This window comes from Chrysochloris asiatica, unplaced genomic scaffold, assembly GCF_000296735.1.
Source record: "Chrysochloris asiatica unplaced genomic scaffold, ChrAsi1.0 scaffold00001, whole genome shotgun sequence".
In the NCBI taxonomy this organism is placed as follows: Eukaryota; Metazoa; Chordata; class Mammalia; order Afrosoricida; family Chrysochloridae; genus Chrysochloris; species Chrysochloris asiatica.
Window position 1 is genome coordinate 5986724 of NW_006408519.1, and position 19019 is coordinate 6005742.

The following is a 19019-nucleotide window of genomic DNA, read 5'->3' on the forward strand; positions in this document are numbered from 1 at the left end:
CTGGATTTTCTAATGCTATCCCTTTCAGAGCAGTAAATTTAAAAAAAATTAATTTTGTTAAAATTTCATGTTTTCTCATAATTGCCCACCATTGCTACTTTGGAGTTTCTCTGTCTAGATAAAAACAAGCCTTCTGGACCACTGCTCTGTACCTCCACATCCTTTTACTTCCTGGATTATACGGAAAACTTCCATAGTGTTATTAATTTAATAGTCTTTCCTTTGTTGTTTGCCCACCTGTCAAAGTCTTCTTTAATCCTTTGCTTTCCTAATACTGGAACCCAAAAAAGTTGTGTCCCCACTCCCAAATTTTTGCTTGAAGGCAAAACTCATGTTAGTCACAGTCAAACACTGAGAGTGTTTACCTGTTAAAATGTTTCGGTATATTTCCTGTCGTTGCTCTGTAGATCATTTCTCCGTATTGGAAATTGGACCCTCTGTTGGCTTAGTACAGACTTCCAGAGTAAAACAGCAAACAGTTATATGTGGTAATTAGGTATCAGCAGTGACTTATGAGCTAACTACCTTCTTTTAAATTAATGAATGTAGCATATGAGAAAACACAGAATTTTAACAGTCCAAAAGAAGTAGCCTGAAATTTAGATCCATGAATATCAATAAAGTCCATCAATAAAAGTCTTATATTAAATATTAGTATAGGACATGATGGAACCAACCATTGTGTTGGTTCTGACTCATTGTGACCTTGTATAGCATGTCCAAGGAGTGCCTGGTAGTTATGAACTACCGACCTTGTGATTCACAGTCCAGTGCTGATGAAGTTTTGATTATAAATGATGCGTGTGCATTCTCATCTAACAGGAGGTGTGGTTGAATTAGACCCAGTGTGTCTTCCTTGGGTTTCTCTGTCTGGATAAAAATAAGCCTTCCCTGACAACGCCCTTGCCACCCTAACTCCTCTTTGGTAGACTGAGTTTGGGCTGCTGCTCCCTGGACTGTTGTTGCTTGTGGCTGCTCGCCAAACCCACTCACTTCCATGATATGTTCTCCCTAATCATACTTTCTCCTGAAACATGCTTTCTCTCTGTTTTTCAAGATTTAGATCAGGAAGTGGTAATTGGGTCAGTCTGTGACAAAAGAGTGTTGGCTGGAAGGTCAGGGAGGGTTCTGACAGCAAGGAGGTATGATGTGCCAGGTTCCTTGAGCAAGAAAGCATTGATTCCCCCCACTTCCTCCCAGCAGTTAAAAGGTCTCTTATGATTGCAGCCCCTCCCTCCAATGACTTTTCCAAACACTAGAAAGAGTTAGTCAGACTTGCAGTATTTTCAGATACCTGGGATGAGATGTTTCTTCCTGTTTCATTGTTCACATAAATAGACTCTAGGGCAAAGGGCAAAATAGAGCAATTCATGTCTACCAACCTTGAACATGATCTCTGTTTTCCAATGGATTTTGTATTTGACTATGTAGGTGAAAGGCTTTATAATTATTTCAAGTCACGAAGCCGCTTTTAAAAACACCATTGAATCTACAACTTTATTTTATAATTAGTAATATATTCTCTTGTTGTTGTTGAGTGTCATCGAGCTGGTTCCGATTCTTGGAGACCTTGTACAGTGTTTCAGAGGAGTGACTGGTAAATTTGAACTGATGAACTTGCAGTTCAAACCGACCTTACAGTCCAGTCAGTGCCTATCCTGCAGCGTCACACCAGGACTCCATATTTTAACTAGACACATCTTTTATCTCTTCTTTTTCTATATCTCAAAGATGATCATTTGAAGATTTCATTAGGCCTTACAAAAGAAGGAATACCTAAATATGTAGTGGCCTCAGAAACAATCCTTAGAGCTGGCTAGAAAATCATGTTAAAGGTTCCTGAGTTTAGGAAGAGATGCCAGTAGTTGATAGCATATGTGGGTAAATTTTCTTTTCAAGCAAGCTATGCACATTAATTTTGATCACTTTTTAGAAACGATAGCCAAAGGGGACCTCTTTGCATTCTTGAGGTATACGGTGATTTAACTTGCTCTAGGTTTTAGACAATTCCTGTGTCTTATTTTAGAGTTTTTAGGTACTGTGAATACATTCCTTGAAAAGGGAATGTTTCTATTTTGCCACCACCATTATGTTATCTTTTCCAGTGCAATTACAAGCTAATTCAGGGCTCTTTGTGTTAGACTAATAGCTCCTGATTCGCTGCTGTCACCCAGGACCTCTTCATGCACTTCCAATACTGCTGGCAGCGCCCCTAGCACTTACCTAGGGTGAGCATTTTTCTCTAAGTAGAGGCTCATCTTGGGCAAATCATTAATGGAACATCAAAAAGATCCCATCTGTTAGAGTTACATATGGCTAAGATCAGAATTATCAAATATCTCAGTTTTTTTCTTTATTCTTTATTATTTTTTTCTCCTTTTTTTTTCCCTTTTCTTATCCACACAATAAATGTAGTTGTCAGCAGGATAAGTTCATGCACCGGATAAGGTCACAATTTCATTTAGTGACAACTTCCAACAGTACGAACTTACAAGGTTCGATTTATTAAAGAGTCAGAAGGGATAAGATCGCTGCATGGCCAGCCTGATTTATCAGGGTTTGACTGGAGTACTTGAATAGAGAATGTCGTATTTCAAGTTTATGTTCAAAACTGTAGTTTAGTGTCTGTTGTGACTGTATGACTCAAAAATTGAGAAGGAGAATTAGAAAAGGTATCCCTACAAGGAGTTGGTAGCTACCAATCAAGAATTATCATTGCATACAGATGGATCAATAAAGTCTAATTTAAATGGCCCTTTTTGCCCTAAAATGCAGATGAAACATGCTATTATTGATTCATAAGGAAGCACATATAGTAAAAAGACTGCTGTTTGGCTATGAAGGCAATCAGCTGTGAAATGATCATCTAGCCCACTTAGTGTGTCTGGCAGACAGCTGTCAAATGGTTAAACCATAAAATAGCAAGAACTCTGTCATACTTCAGCCACCGTGGCTGACTTTGAAAATGTTGTGAGATTTTTCAAATCTCTGAATACTTTTTGAACTCAGCATGACTTCAGTACTGTCCATGTTTGATACCATGATGTATGTGTGTCCTATCCATGAAGCTATTGCCTTCTGCTAGAATAAGACCTGATAAACATTATGAGCTAATCCATGTGGCCTGCTTTAACATTTGGTTATGTATTTGCAAAGAAGTTCAAACCAATCCAAAGTTTATTTCTAGCAAATGTAATGTGATCTTCTGTCACCTCATTTACTTGCAGCCACGTCCTTCTAGGAAATCTGAACATGGAGTTAAGGGACATTCTATAGCTACCAGGAACATTTGGCATCAACTTAATGCTGAATTTACTTGAAGCATGATTGCTGATTTCTGTGCTCAGAGATCCACATCTTGTCTGTTCTCTTTGTGTGCTACTATTTTCACATACTTTGCTTTCTAAAGCAGGAAAAGATTCCCATTGCAAAGAATCAAAAGCAAAAATTTAGAACACCTTAACTGAGAGAAGATTTGAGGACATCTCTGGTGATCTTAGGAATTTCATTCCAACAGCGAATTTTCTTTTGTTAGAGCCAAGACGTGGATTGATATCTTAAATGCTATGGGATGGTTGATAGTGATTTCTGACTTACGGCTTTTTTTTTTTTTTTTTCTTTTTTAAGTGAAGTGAAGCTATCATAAGTCTTTGAGTAATCACAGACTTTTAAAAGTATGCATTATCAACAAGATAAGAGAAACATCTCTCAGCACTAACAGTATTATCTTTTACCAAAATTGATTAGTTCATCTTATGTGTCTCAAATATTTTGTGTGAACATACCCAGCATATTCAAAAATAAGTCTTCTTTTTGAAGAATCGCTATAAAAAATATGAACTGGGCAGAGAAGGGAAATCTTTCTTTTCATCCGGCTCCATTTTTCAGAGATGAGGTAATGTATGTAAGTGTAGTAAAGTGCTGAACAAATGAGCTGTCTGATTGCTGTAATACAAAGAGAAGACATACACTAAAATAACTGTCTTTTGTCTCTAAAATCAACCTTAACTGTACTGAAATTGTGTATTATGATCTTATAAAAATCTTCATCCAATCAACTATTCAATTTGTATTTTGCAGTTACCATGTGCCACAAACACTATTACTTCCACAGGAGAAAAGAAATATAAAAATGGCTCTAGATTATAGTCTTGTGAGTTCAAAGAAGTTTAAAAGGAGAAAACTCTAAAAATAATTAAATGCAAAAACTATGTTACAGGACTCTTAATGTCCTGGGAATATTAGGGAAGGAGAAATCCGTTTGTCCAAGGATTTTTAGAGAGGCTTATTGGAGGAGAATTATTTTGAGCTTTATCTTGCCACATTCATAGGATTCATTGAAGCAGATGGGAGGATGGTAAGCCATTTATGGGACAGGAACCCTGGAAGGAATGGTGAAAAAGTCTTTCCTGATTGGGGTGAAAAGCTCATTCTGTACAGAAATAGAATGTAAAAATTAGGTAGGCACTGTGGAACAAGGTTATAGTGGTATAAAATGCAGATGTTGTGCCATGAAGTTGCGTCCAACTGTCCAACTCGTAGTGATCCTGTATACAACAGAATAAAAGCACTTGCCCGGCCCTGTGCCCCCATTGCTAAGTTTGAGCCCATTGTTGAAGCCATTTTTTTTTTTTTTAAATAACAAGGTGGATTTTATTTACGAACAATGCAAGCAACATTTGCAATTAGGAAAGTTTTCCAATTTTTATTCATGACATTGGTAATCAAAGTTGCAAAGGAAGATTTACAGAGCCACATATCAATAAGAAAACAAAATGGAAATGAAACGTTCCAAAGTCATCAGAAGAGTTTCCAAGGAAGACACACAAGGCTAGGAATCTAGGCTTAAACTGGGGTTCCACAACAGGTTATATTCATTCTTGCATTTTCTTAAATTCTTCCTTATGTTTGCCTTTATCTTTTCCAACTTGTCGAAATTTGGCTTTACGTTCAAGACATTTTTTCCCCCATCCTTGTCCAATTTGAGCCTTGCTTGGGTGAATGTCCACGTGGACATTTGTACCGTTAGTCTTCTCGCGCTGTGCCTCTCGATGTAGATGACAGACTTCTTTCTTTACACCTAGACTACCTTGCCAATCTCCTGACCTTTGTAGTGTCCTCGAACCAACTGGACCTTATCGTTCTTGTGGATGGGCTTGGAGTGAATGTTATATGCCTCAGCTCCTTGGAGGTCGGGGATGACATCTAACTGCGCATGTGTGAGGGAGCACTGAGGTGACGATTTGCAGTTTTTGCTTCGGTCCAAAGTCATGAAGGGGTTGGACTTCATGGTGACAGTCGGGCAGCAGGCAGCCAAGGAAACAACGTGCACAAGGATGTCAATCCATCTTTTTTGAGGTTCTTCCTCTATTTCACTGACCCTCTACTTTACAAAACATGATGTTCGTCTCCAGGGACTGGTCCCTCCTGGTGACATGTACAAATTTCACGAGACAATTTAACCACCCTCGCTTCTAGGGAGAATTCCAGTGAAATGGGATGGTCATGTCGAGGCAAATGGAGAAATTTGCACAAGTGAGTCACATGAGAACAGTGACATTTTTCTTGGCAGAGATTTGGAGCCTTTGTTGGAGTTGTAGAGGTGTTGACTCTGATTGGTCATCTGGGTCCAAGTTGATAAACATTTGGGAAATGCTGATAAGAAAGATGAACCTAGGAGATATTTGAGTCAGGATATGAAGGGTAATTTGGAAAGAGGTGACAAAGATGGAATGTGAGTAAAGATACCGGTTGGTAGTTAGTTGTGATAATGGAAATATGTGGGCATTCTCTTACAATATTTCAAGTTTTTTCAGTGAAATAGTATAGGATAAGCACTGGCCTGTGAGTCACTAAGTCCACCATTCAAGCTCACAAGTTGCTCCGTGAAAGAAAGATGAGGTTTTCTGATTCCCTATACATGGTCACTATGAGTCAGAACTGACTTCATGGCACCTGACAATAACGGTAAACAATAATAATACAACAACCGTAAATATTTGTTTATTTTGCATGAGGTATTTGAATTCATCTTTGTAGTAACTATATAAGGAAGTGATTTTAATTCTTTTTTTTTTAATTGTATTATTATTATTTGATTATTTAACATAGTAGTGACTATACCAGATCATATTTCCTCAAGTGGCAAATGAGGCAAAGCATAACATTCTTCTTAGATTCCTAATGAGAACCTTGAAATTATCCATCTTTTGGAGGACTCAATTGCTTACAATGTCTGTGATACAATCCATGAGGATACCATGGATTAGTAAAGTAAAAATGTTCTTAGTAGTAAAGAACATTTTGCTAAGTTCTGTCAGGTGGAGCGTCAGAGAAAAAGAGGAAGACCCCCGCAACAAGATAGATTGGCCAAGTGGCAGCATCGATGGACTCCAGTGTGGCAACAGTAGTGAGGTTGGCCCAGGATCGGGCAATGTTTCATTCTGCTGTGCATAAGGTCACTATGAGTCGGTACCAACTCGATGACACCTAATAACAACATCATAGAACTTGCTCAAGGGGCTCATCCTTTACTTCTAATCTGGTTTTCAGCGCTGGATCATGTGGTTTTTCATTATTATGTACAGAATCTGGTAGAGGGATAGCTTTTGTGTGCTCATATGGAATGTCCACAGAAGGGTGGTAACATACTATCATCCTGCCATCTGATGTCAAAGCAAGCTCAACCTTGCAATTGTAGTGATCTGGAAGAGAAGAATATGTAGATTTTAACAAACACAATAGAAAGCACCATTTTGAACTGGAAGTAAATGTTTCAAAGCAGTTCTGTTTGATATAGCCCATTTTACTGCTGCTACTGCCATGGTGAATCAAGATGCTATCAGATGGTATGAAAAGAGATGGTGTGAAGAGAAACTGCTTTTCAAATCTGCTGCTGTTGTTGTTAAGTGCCATCTAGTCGGTTCCGACCCATAGCGACCCTGTACAGGGTTTCCGAGGGTATAAATCCTTACAGGAGTAGAAAGCCTCATCTTTCTCCCGCGAAACGCCTGGTAGTTTCGAACCGCTGACCTTAAGGTTCGCAGCCCGATTCGTAACCACTAAGCTACCAGAGCTCCTTCAAATCTGCTGCTAGGCACGCCTATTTCCAGGCCTTGACAGCTCCTTATGGCAAGTTGGTCATCTTGGTTCAGTCTCTTTAATTCTTATTTGTGGATGCTGAAACTGAAACTCAAAAGATTATGTAATTTTCTCCCAAGTCACATGGCTTGTTCCATTTTCTCTTTGCTCTTTTGATTTTGAATCCAGTCTGGCCTCCCATTCTACAGATCCTTTTACATCCCAAAACTCTAGTGATCTCCAACTTATGCAAGAGTTTTTCCAGTTCTTTTACTACTTTCTTACATTTTTAACTTACTTGATTGATCCCTTCCTTTTCAAATTCTCTACTAATTGCTTGATTGTCATGGTAACATTGTCACCCAACCCCACCCCATGCCTCTTGCAACTTTTAAGTTTCCTGGGCCAACCCTTCTGTTTCTCTGCCTTTTGGAGATTCTAATAATTCTATACTAGGTCTTCTTATTTTCTCATCATATGCTTAACCAGTTTGCAAAAACAGAAGACAACAGCCTTTGTTTTAGTACTATATATATACAAGCTGATTTTAATTACTAAATAACTGCCAAAATTTAAATGTCTCCTAAAGACCTTGATTCTGAGCCCCAGGCTTATTGTGTTTGCCCCCCTAAAATCACCTGTTGCCTTTCATACAACCACTTTGACATCAACATATTCAAACTAAGTTAAATGCATCCTACTTTTAAGTCTTATTTTGTCCTTTTGTTCCTGTCTCGATAGATATGTGACCATAGACCTATTTGCTCAAGGCTGATATTTGGATGTTTATTCTTGGATTTTACTTTTTCTGGCTTCCAAAATCCCAACAGTCTATGGCTTCTACTTCCCAAGCCTTATGGATTTAATTTCTCACAATTTATCAGTCTTGTTTTGTTAATTGCTTTATGCCTAACTTGCAGTTTGATACTTAGTAAACATAAACAAATATTTGAAAGCTAAATGGATGAATAAACTAATTAATGAAGGAATCAAGGAATTAGAAAATAATCTGATAAGAACTGGAGCTTGTTTTCTGACTTTAAAATCTCTGGTCTTTTCAAGTCAGACATTCATTTTTGTGGTAAGTTGGTTATAGTGCCTTTTAACTCACCAGCTCAGTTCTTTTTCTTCCTCTTATTAAAATATGTCATATCTGGGGGAAGAAATCATAATGTCATGGACTGTCAGACTGGAGAAACACCTTCCAGAGTAGTGAGTGCAAGCCCCTCATTTAACAATGACAAACCAAAGACTCAGAAAAGATATACTATATCCAAGGCCATTTAGCTTGTTAATGAACAGAGTTGGGGCTAAAAGTTAATCTTCTTACTCTTAGTAATCTTTTCTCTACTCACGACACCTATTAATCGCTGAAAAAAAAATTTAAATATCGCACTCTAAAGCAGCATGTACTAGGTGCTTCAAAAAGTTCATGGAAAAGTCCGTTGTTTTTTAATTCAAAATTTTCATGAACTTTAAAGCCCCTTAGTATATTAAATATAACTTCCTTTCATACAAGTCTTATTTCTCTTCCTATGATTTACTTATGCAGCCTTGTTGTTGTAAATTACAAAGAAATTGTTTAAGATATGATAAATATGACTGTAAAAAATGGTACTAAAAACTTCTATCAGATATAAATGAAAGTATCTTGTTTAACAGAAAGTTTATTTAAAGGTTTAAATAACAACATTTGACAGCATTTTCATATATATATATATATATATATATATGTGTGTGTGTGTGTGTGTGTGTGTGTATACATCAAAGAACATTTTTCTGCTTTTTTTCCTTTTTAAAAAATGTTGTTATAGAAAAACATGTGTAAAATAAAAATTGCAATTTTAACCATGTTTAAATGTACAGTTCAGTGATATTAATTATATTACATTAACTGAACGGTACAACCAACTTTGCTATTTCCAAAATCTTCTCATCACCCCAAACAGGAAACTCTTTACCTCTGAAGCAGTAACACTTTATTTTCCCTCCCCATATTGTCAAGTATCCTCTTAATTTTTCAACCTCTGTTGAGAATTTGTTGTTCCATTCTCTGGACTGTGAATAAGCTTCAGAGTTAGGTTATTATTGTTATTGTTAAATGACAGTAAGTAGGTTCCTACTCATAGTGATCCTACATTGGGTTTCTGAAGCTTTAAAGTTTTGAGGGAACAGAAAACTTTGCCTTTCTCCTCAAGGTTAGGTGTTGCTGTTATGTACCGTGGAGTTGGTTCCGACTCATAGCAACCCTGTACAGGGTTTCTGAGGCTGTAAATCTTTACAGGAGCAGAAAGCCTCATCTTTCTCATGCGGAACAACTGGTAGTTTTGAACTGCTGACCTTAAGGTTCATAGCCCGATTTGTAACCACTATGCTACGAGAATAGTTAAGTACCTAAGCATAAATATGCTATTGAATAGAAATATTCTGCTGTGGCATTGTAGGACTGCAATGTAGGTTTGAAATGCACGGTTGGCAGTTCATATCCACCAGTCACTTCTCAGAAACCCTTAACAGGGTCACTATGAGTCTGAACCAACCCCACGACACTCAACAACATTTATATAATGATCTTGTGAAAACTGGGACCTATCATATCTTTCCATATCTATTTTCTTGATTCTTGACCATCTTTTGCTACTGATTCACAAGAATAATTTTTTTTAATTAGGTGATGGAGATCTTTCTTAATTTCATGAGTCCTTCAATTTAAAAAAAAATTAATGTATGCGACTATTGGGAGAGGATGGGAGTTTGAAGAGGAGAATTGAGTTGTAGACTGCATTTAAAGTTTCCTCTGAACATGGAATTTCTATTTCCATTGTAATGTCAGACTACACCTTTGCTGTTATACAGATGTAGATAAATCTATGTTTAATAATTCAGTATAATTTAATGCAACATAATTCAGCATTTTCACCATTTAATGCAATTTAACCACTACAGACTAGTTTAACTGGTTTATTCATTTTGATTTTAGTTTTCAGGTTGAGCATTGCTAAAAACATGAAAAGTAATACCTGATATTTTAACTGCATTAGTAGGAGGTAAAGCTAAAATAGAGAAGTGAGGAAGGATGATGGTGTTACTTTCTAAAACACCAAGATTAAATTGACACATTGAAAGATCTTATTCACTTGAAAAGAAGCTAATGCCAGATTAAGGCAATTTATTTTCAAAATATGTTACTTTTCATGACTCAGAACATTTAGAAAATGCAAACTGAATCGACTATATTACATTTAGGATTTTTCTCAGCTTACTATTGTGTATGGACCGCCACTTAAATTCTGTTCCCCATAGAATCCCATGTATGCTGTTAATCAGGTTAAGGAGAAATACCTTTAAAATAATCCATTAAATTATATTATTGGGGTAATATTTTATTATATAGAATTTGTAGTATAGCAGCTTGGTAAGGAAGGCATAAAGATAATAGATTTCATTGTTTAATGTGAAAACCAAAAAATCCCATTGCCATTGACTCAGTTCCAACTCTTAGTGAGCCCATGGGATATAGTAAAGTTGTCTATAGGATTTCCAAGGACTGTGAACCTCAAAACTGACAGTTCAAACCCTCTAGCTGCTCCTCAGAAGCTCTATACAGGGTTGAGTCAGAACTGATTCGATGGCACTTAAGACTAACAGTAACAATCTTTACAGACTCTCATAGAGTCTGCTGGATTTGAACAGCAGCCGATTGCTTGAATCACTAGCCCTCCTGGTCTAGAGAGAGGCTCTAAATCTTAATGGGGATTGTTAGCCATTCATTCCAAACAGATTTGTTTAGACCAGGCCTTTCTTTGAATCTTTGAACGTCTTTCATTTATTTATCACACGTTAATTTATTAATTGATTGATTGATTAATTAATGAGGCAAGGTTTTTTTGTTTGTTTGTTTGTTTTATCAACTCTTACTTTATGTAGGTGTGTTTACTATCTTGGCTTTGTGTTTTGTTTTAATGATCCAAAGATATTATTTTGAAGGAAAGGAAGGAGACCATCCTAAATTGGCTTTCCGAAGTATTTTTGTTAAAGCCCTTTAGAACACATATAACTCTACCTAAAATACCAAGTATTTAAAAAGTAACAACTGTACATCATCATTCTTGACTTTGGCAAACTTGATGTGTATGTAGATGTTTCATCAATTTAAAATAATAGAAATTTTAGAAAATTATCATGTTGCTTGCAAAAACCTCCGTTTTTTTTTTGTTTGTTTGTTTGTTTGTTTTTGTCTCTCCCAAGAGCCATGAACAACTATCATAAAGTTATTATTGCCCCTGAACTCTGTTTCTTTAATTGCCAGGTTTTAGATCAAATGAAGTAAGAATTTTAACCCCCAAACACTGCCCTAATGTTTCTGGTCTGTCTGCTTTGGCATGGAATCAGACATTGTCTGAGGAAGTGTCACTGTGCCTAATTCTTAAAGAGTTGATCTCAACAGATGATGTGTGAAAAGGTGCAAGACCGAAATTGGGCTAAACTTTAATACAATGGTAAGGACTAGGTTTATTTTCCTCTGAGGATTACAAGAGCTGTTGTTTTACAGACAGGCATAATTCATAATTCATTCTCTTTATTGGAATCCAGAGGATTTTTGCAGGTAAAATATAGACACAAAAAGAGGATGGGTATTATAAAGCACACGTGAAAGTGCTCAAAATGCCTCTTGTTTCCATTGTCTGCAGGAGAGCTGGAGGTGTTTCAAAAGGATGGCGAACGGAAAATTCAGAGTCGGCAGCAACTTCCAGTGGGCACAACGTGGGGGCCGTTCGCTGGGAAGATGGACCTGAATAATAACTCCTTGGTATGTGGATGCTCTGAGATGGTTGAGTCTTAATGGTTTGCCATAGCTCAGAAATTATCTCTGCTTGCTTCCGAGTGAAATCACTAAAAAAATTGTTTTGTTTTTTCATGGGCTGCAAAACTTGGATTTTTTCCAAGTGGTTTGTCTCTGACAGTAATATACACAGAATTGCGAAGGAAACAGGTTAATCATACTAAATGGCTGTGTAGTAAGGTAATTTATAAGGTTATTGCTTTATCGGCGTAGCCAGACTAATACGACTCACATTTAATAACATATACAATTGCCTTTATTTTTAAGATGACACAAATTAATTGTCATACATTACAGGTTTACATGAAGAACAAGAAATAAACAACTTTGTTATTCCGTGGTTATACTATTTGTACCTATAAGAGCAAGGATGAATGATTAGCATTCTAACGTATGTTCTTTAACTTACTCTGTCATAAAAATTCTGGGATCAGAAAGTCTACCCGTTAGTAAGATTATATGGATAATTGACTAGATTTTAAAAAAATAAATAATGAGAAAGGTGAATGGTTTGCTTATATTTGAACTAAATTTTAATTTGTATCTATTAGTTTCCTATTGCTTATGTAACAGAATCACTTCAAATATTAGTGTCTTAAAGAAATAAAAATTTATTACTTCACAGTTCTGAGATCAGAAATCCAAAATGAGTCTCTCTGAACTGACAATCAGAGTATCCACAGGGTTTCATCTCTTTCACGAAGCTCTAAAGGAGAATCCTGGTAAAGTGGTGGGTTATAAATTGGAGGAACCCTAGTAGCGTTAGTGGATTATGAGTTGGGCTGCAGACTGCAGGGTCAGGAGTTCCAATCTGAAACCTGATCCTGGAAACCGACTACCAACGAGCAGAGGAGAATGTGTTTTCTTGTCTTTCCTAGCTTCTAGAAGCCCTCTGCATTACTTTTCTCATGACTCTCTTCCATCTTGTTGTTGGTGTTGTTAAGTGCCGTCAAAATGGTTCCAACTTATAACTACCCTGTATAGGATTTCTGAGGAACGACTGGTGATCTTGAACTGATGACCTTTCACTTCAAACCGACCATGCAGTCCAGCACATTGACCACAGTGCCACACCAGGACTCCTATTCCATCTAGAAGCCAGCAACAGAGGCCGGTCTTGTCTTTCTGAATTTAAGGACACATGATTACATTGGGCACCCGGTATGATCCAGGATCATATCTGTGTTTTAAGGTTAGCTTAATTCCATCCGCTGCCTTAATGTGAGTATCTTTGGGAGGAGCTTATTCTGCCTACCACATGGAACAAAAAACAAAACTAACAACTTTTACTCTGTGATAATACACGTGATAAAACTTAAGAGGAAATGTTTTAAATATTTTAGAAGATCTAGAATTTTAATAAAATAATATTTATCTCTGTATAAATGAATAAAAATATAAACTTGTAATATATATGTATGCTCATGTCTAGTGAGAGTCCTTCTCTTTAATTTTGGATGTCTGAAGAATTTCTTGGCTTCTCTTAAATGACTTGGCCTCTCACTGTAGGGAAATAAGTCTCCCTGAGGTGTTTCTTCTTTGAGCTAGCAAATGTACTTCAAATAAATATAATGATTGAACTAATTCTAAAATGTTTTTCTAATCAAGCCTGTAAACAGCGTGTGAGACTCTTGGGTGAACATCTTACTTCCCAAATCCATATGTTTTATAGTTAAATGCAGTCAAGTCAGTTTTGCCTCATAGGGACCTTGCATAGGCTTTCTGAGGCTGTAAATCTTTGCAGGAGCAGAAAGCCTCATCTTTCTCCCAAGGAACAATTAGTCTCCAGGAACCCAGTGATTAGCCTACAAAGCTACCATGCTCCTACATAGCTCCCACACCCCTGTGTATCCATAAAAGATTGAGTTAAGGGAATTTCGTATTTAGGAATCAAACAAGTTGACTTTACAGTTCAGGCTAACTGTCTAATAATGTAGGCAATTGGATTGTAAGTGGCCCAGTGCAGCAGTTTTACACAGGGTTTGTGCTGTGACCCCCACAAATGCTGCAGGCACAGTTGGCTGAGTTGTGTTATTATTATATTGATTCCTTTGAGAGAGTAATTTAACTGTACTGATTTCTCAAGCCAGTGGATTGCTAGAAAAGCAAAAGGAAGATTGGCGAGCCATCAAAGATTGAGTTAAATATCATTTTAAACTCTGTTTATTGAGGATTCTTTTTGTTTTCTTATACTGCTGGAAAACAATATTTTAAGCAATAAAATATGTAAAGCTTATGATTGTATATCAGAAGCCAATACAACAACTTTCAGTCATTTTTCTTATATCTCCTCAAAAATATACTGTCGTGGAAAGATGAAACGGCTGGGGACTCTAGACTCAAGGAGGGAGAGGCGCTGTGTGCTGGTGGCCAGGGGCAGGCTTGCAGGGTGTATGCCCTTTGGGTGTTTGAATGATTGCATATTTCTGAGTGTCTTGGTGTACATCCAAAAAAAACAAAGGGAATGGAAGCGAATGCTGTTAAATAATGATGCATGGAGAAGACTGTAGTTATTACAATGAAATGAAATACGATAGGAGGAATATAAAGCTCATGTTCTCCCATGTAAACTATCACTCAATTAACAATAAAAACTTAAAAAAAAAAAAAAAAAAAGTGTACCATCACTGAAAAGGAACCCTTTGTTGGCATAAGATTTGATGTTCCTTTCCCAATATGCCACGGTATAATCAAAGTCATACCTACATTTCAAATGCAATTTTATATCCATCTTCATATTATTATTATAGATATAAATGTTTTCCACATTTGCTGAATTGTGGCCCTTACTTAGATGGTAATGGTTTAATCTTTGAAATTTCATATGATTTCTACTTAGTAGTTTTTTAAAATCTAAGGTTTGTAGCATTCTCTTTGAAATTAGAAAATATATTCTTACATATTTGGAATCCATTTGAAATATTTCATGTTAGTTTTATTGTAAAGAAAATACATAGACATATTTCTGTTTCATATATTTATAAAAGGACAATACAGATAAATGCTTAACTATGATTACCAGTAATAAATTTTAGTAGTTTATTAAAGATTATGAAAAAGTAGAAATAATGTATCTTGAAAACAAAATATAATAAAACAATAATTCTTCCGCCTTTATAATATGATCATACTCAAATGAATGCTTTGTTCACTTGGTATAAAAAAGTGAATTTCTAATACTTTCTTTCCCATCCTCTATTTACACTCTTTAAATTTTGTGGAAAATAAACCTATTTGTAAAAGTTTGATTTTTCACTTCAGTGATTTTCTAATTTTTAGACAGATGACACCATTTCTTTTTTTAAAAAAATACTCATATACCACTCTAAAGGTGTTTTATACCATTTTAAAAGTCATTCCATTTTTATATTTGAAATTTTGAGAGATTTTTATATCATTTGAGGTATATTAATACTCTTTGGGGTATCAAAAATTAATAGTGGTTAATAAAACCTCCAAAAAAGCAAACCCAAACCCATCAACTCAATTCCAACTCATAACAACCTTATTATGATTGTTGTAGTTGTTTTAGGGCCATCAAGTAGGGTTTCTGAGGGGTGGTTGGTGGATTTGAGCTGCTGACCTTGCAGTTCAAACTGACCTTGTGGTTCACTGCTTATCCTATAGCACCACATCAGACAGTAAAAGTGTTCCTTTGTGTTTTGTTGTTATTAGGTGCTCTAGAGTAGGTTTCAACTCATAGCTACCTTATGCACAACACAACAAAACACTGCCCTGTCCTGCACTAGCCTTGTGATTGTTACGTTTGAGCTCATTGCTTTTTCCACTGTGTCTGTCCATCTCATTAGGGGTCTTCCTCTCTTTAAATGATGCTTCACTTTACCAAACATGATGTTCTTCTCCAGGCACTGGTCCTTCCTGAAAACATGCGCCAAGTATAAGAGACCAAGTCTTGCCATCCTGGCATCTTCTAAGGAGCATTCTGGCTTTTTCTAACTCAGATTTGTTTGTTCTTCTGTCTGTCCATTTGTGTTTCATCCTTTGTGTTTTAGAGACTGTAAATCTTTATGGGAGCTGACAGTCTCATCTTTCTCCAGTGGCTGGTGGGTTTGAACTGCTTTCTAGTGGTTAGCACCCCAATTCTTAACCCACTAGAGTTCCTTAATGGGTAATACTTGTTTATAAAAATTTTAATAACCTAGTTTTCTTCTTTTGTCATAGGGTTTTAATTATTAATTCATATTATTTTCTTAGACTATAGCATACTTTATGCATTGGGTTGCTAATGGTAAAATCAGCAATTTGAGTCTACCAGTCATTCCACAGGAGAAAGTTGAGGCTTTCTGCTTCAGTAAAAAATTAGATTTATTGCCTCCAAAACCCTAAGTAGGGCCACTATGAGTTGGAACCAACTCTGGCACACAACCACCAACTACCACCTATTTTAAAATTTAGTTATTGTGATAAAATATCTATCTTTTCCATTTAAATGACCTTCTCTTCCTGAATTTATTTCTAATTTTACATCATTATATACTACTACTTGTGTTATTGGAATCCTGGTTTGATACTGTAGGATAAGCACTGGAGTACAGACCGTAAGGTTGGGGATTCAAACACATTAGCTACTGCTTAGAAACCCTATGCAGGGTTGCTATGAGTTGGAACTGACTTGGCGTCACTTAACAACAACAACTTCTGCTGTTACTATCACCACAATTAGCAGCTGGTTAGCAGATACTCACTCACTTATTGCCATGGAATCAGTTCTGACCCTAGAGACCCAATCTCTAGTTTCTGTGGCTTTAAACCTTTACAGGAGCATCTGTCACCTGAGAAGATGGGTTTGAACTGCCAGCCTTGTGGTTAGCAGCCCAGTGCTTATTATCCTACTAATACTTATCCTACATGTATTCTTTTCTAGAAACCTTGTAAAATATTGAAAATGGATTAATTTATCTTTAAAAAAAAATCCTTGTGAATTGGGTTTTATTTTAAATTATATTTTAAAGGTGAAGAAATAAAGGTATAAAAGCCAAATAAATAAATTGCACTAGGGCCTTTTAATTTCAGAATATGCAGTTGTAAAGACCAGGTGACCATTAATTTCTCAATTAAATCTGTAATATGACTTGAGCATGCTGTTTTTAAGTGCCATCGAAGTTGGGTCCAACACATAGAGACCCTGTATAGGGTTTCCAAGGAGCAGCTGGTGAGCTTGAACCACTGATCTTGTGGTTCAGACAACTTTGCAGTCCAGCACATTAGCTCACAGCATGAGAACAGTAATTGCTGTTTTTCTTAATAAAGATAAAATTGTTGGGATTCCTTTAAATGAATTCCAAGTTTATAAAATTCTATGGGTAAAAATATGTAATTATTAGAAGTATACTTTTTTCCCCCACTTTGGATAAAATACTTGTCTTAGACTATTTGAGCAGTTAAGATTTAATTCAAAAGGTTCTGCCATTTTATTACCACTTTATGATTTGGACAGCACTTTAATATGTATTTTGGATCATGAAGATACAATTTCCTGGTGATAAAAATATATAGTAAGATAAGCAGTAGACTGCTAATCACAAGGTTGAGATTTCAAACCCAACAGCCACTCCTTGAAACTCTACACAGGGTCACTATGAGTCGGAACCAACTTGATGGCACTTAACAACAATAACAACCTTTCTTTACCTAACCTTGAATTAAATGTAGAATTAGCATGCTTTTTACAATTGCTTATTCACCAACTAAACGAATGTTACTCTGCTCAGGCTCATGGCTCTGGCTCAAGAGATTCAGCACACTAATTAATCCAACACAGTAATTAATTGTGTCACCATGCCAGATGTCAAATCCTTTTTATATCTTTCAAGTTCCCATCTTGCATTACATTAGCAATATGCCACCTTCTGCAGGAAGCCTTTGCAGATCAGGCATTTAGATGTATATTCCAAGAAATAGAGGCTATATTGAATCACCAAACAAATTGGTTTGAGAAAGAGTCATTGTAAGAATCACAGAGGAGCCCTGGTGGTGTAGTTGTTAAGTGCTTGAGTGCTAACTGAAAGGTTGGTGGTTTGAACACCAACTCTGTTCCACAAGAGAAACATTTGGCAGTCTTTATTTCTCTAAACTTGTACAGCCTTGGAAATCTGACATTGGCAGTTCTAGTCTGACCTACAGGGTGGCTAGGCTTTGGAATTTACCTTGATGTTAATGGGTTTGTTTTTTTTGGTTTAGGAACATAGACATAAAATATATTTTGCATACACCTCTTTATCTTGGTGAATACTTCATACTTTAAGGTTTTATGATAGCAGCAGCATTATATTAGTTAATACTTTGATTATACCAGATCTGAATCAAAGTGATTGACATGTTTTATATTTAATTTAGTTACTACACAGCCCTTTTGGGGTTAATATTTATCTCCTTTGTTATAGAGGAGGAAACTGCTTCTTTAGGAAGTTACAGTAACAAGTCCAAAGTCACATTCTGACTCTAGAACCCTTGTTGTAATCCAATATTATCAAAGAAATGCTATCTGCAATATGGAGACAATAGTATTACTTCACTTACCAACAAGGATTACTTACTGTCAGTTACCTTTAGAAATTTACCTATTAAAATCTAATAACTTTAAAACTGAAAAGATTCTCCAAATTAAACAAGGAGAAATATAGCCCTTTGCATTTCCTAGACTTGTAATTCTTTACGGGAACAGACAGCCTCATCTTTCTCATATGGAGCAGCTGTTGAGTTTGAACCATCAACCTTGTAGTTAGCAGCCCAACAGTTATATTACCAGGGCTCCATATCCTTGGTGTTTGGGGATTTTACATGCCCAACTTTTTCTAGTGACCAAAGACTATAAAGATCTGTAATATATTGTAGTTTTCATTATTTACAGGTACGTAAACTTACTGTATAGGGTCGCTATGGGTCAGAACTAACTCCACGGCACTTAACAACAACAAACTTACTGTAAGGAGCCCCAGTGGCACAGTAGGTTAAACATTGAGCTGCTAACCTCAAGCTTGATGGTTCATACCCACCAGCCACTATATGGGAGAAAGAAAAGACTGTCTGCTCCTGTAAAAATGTGCCATCTCAGAAAACGTAAGGAGCAGTTTTA

The 19019-nt window shown here is 36.3% G+C and overlaps 1 protein-coding gene and 1 pseudogene across 1 annotated transcript in view; one reads left to right on the forward strand and one right to left on the reverse strand.

The window, feature by feature from the left end:
* The window catches only part of ZFPM2 (zinc finger protein, FOG family member 2), a 560495-nt gene that overhangs the window by 180675 nt on the left and 360801 nt on the right, over window positions 1-19019 (forward strand). Inside the window, exon 3 of the mRNA XM_006830635.1 lies at window positions 11772-11890. Coding sequence (XP_006830698.1) covers window positions 11772-11890 — 119 coding nt within the window. The remainder of the gene's footprint in view (window positions 1-11771; window positions 11891-19019) is intronic.
* On the reverse strand, window positions 4875-5290 carry LOC102822474 (annotated as a pseudogene).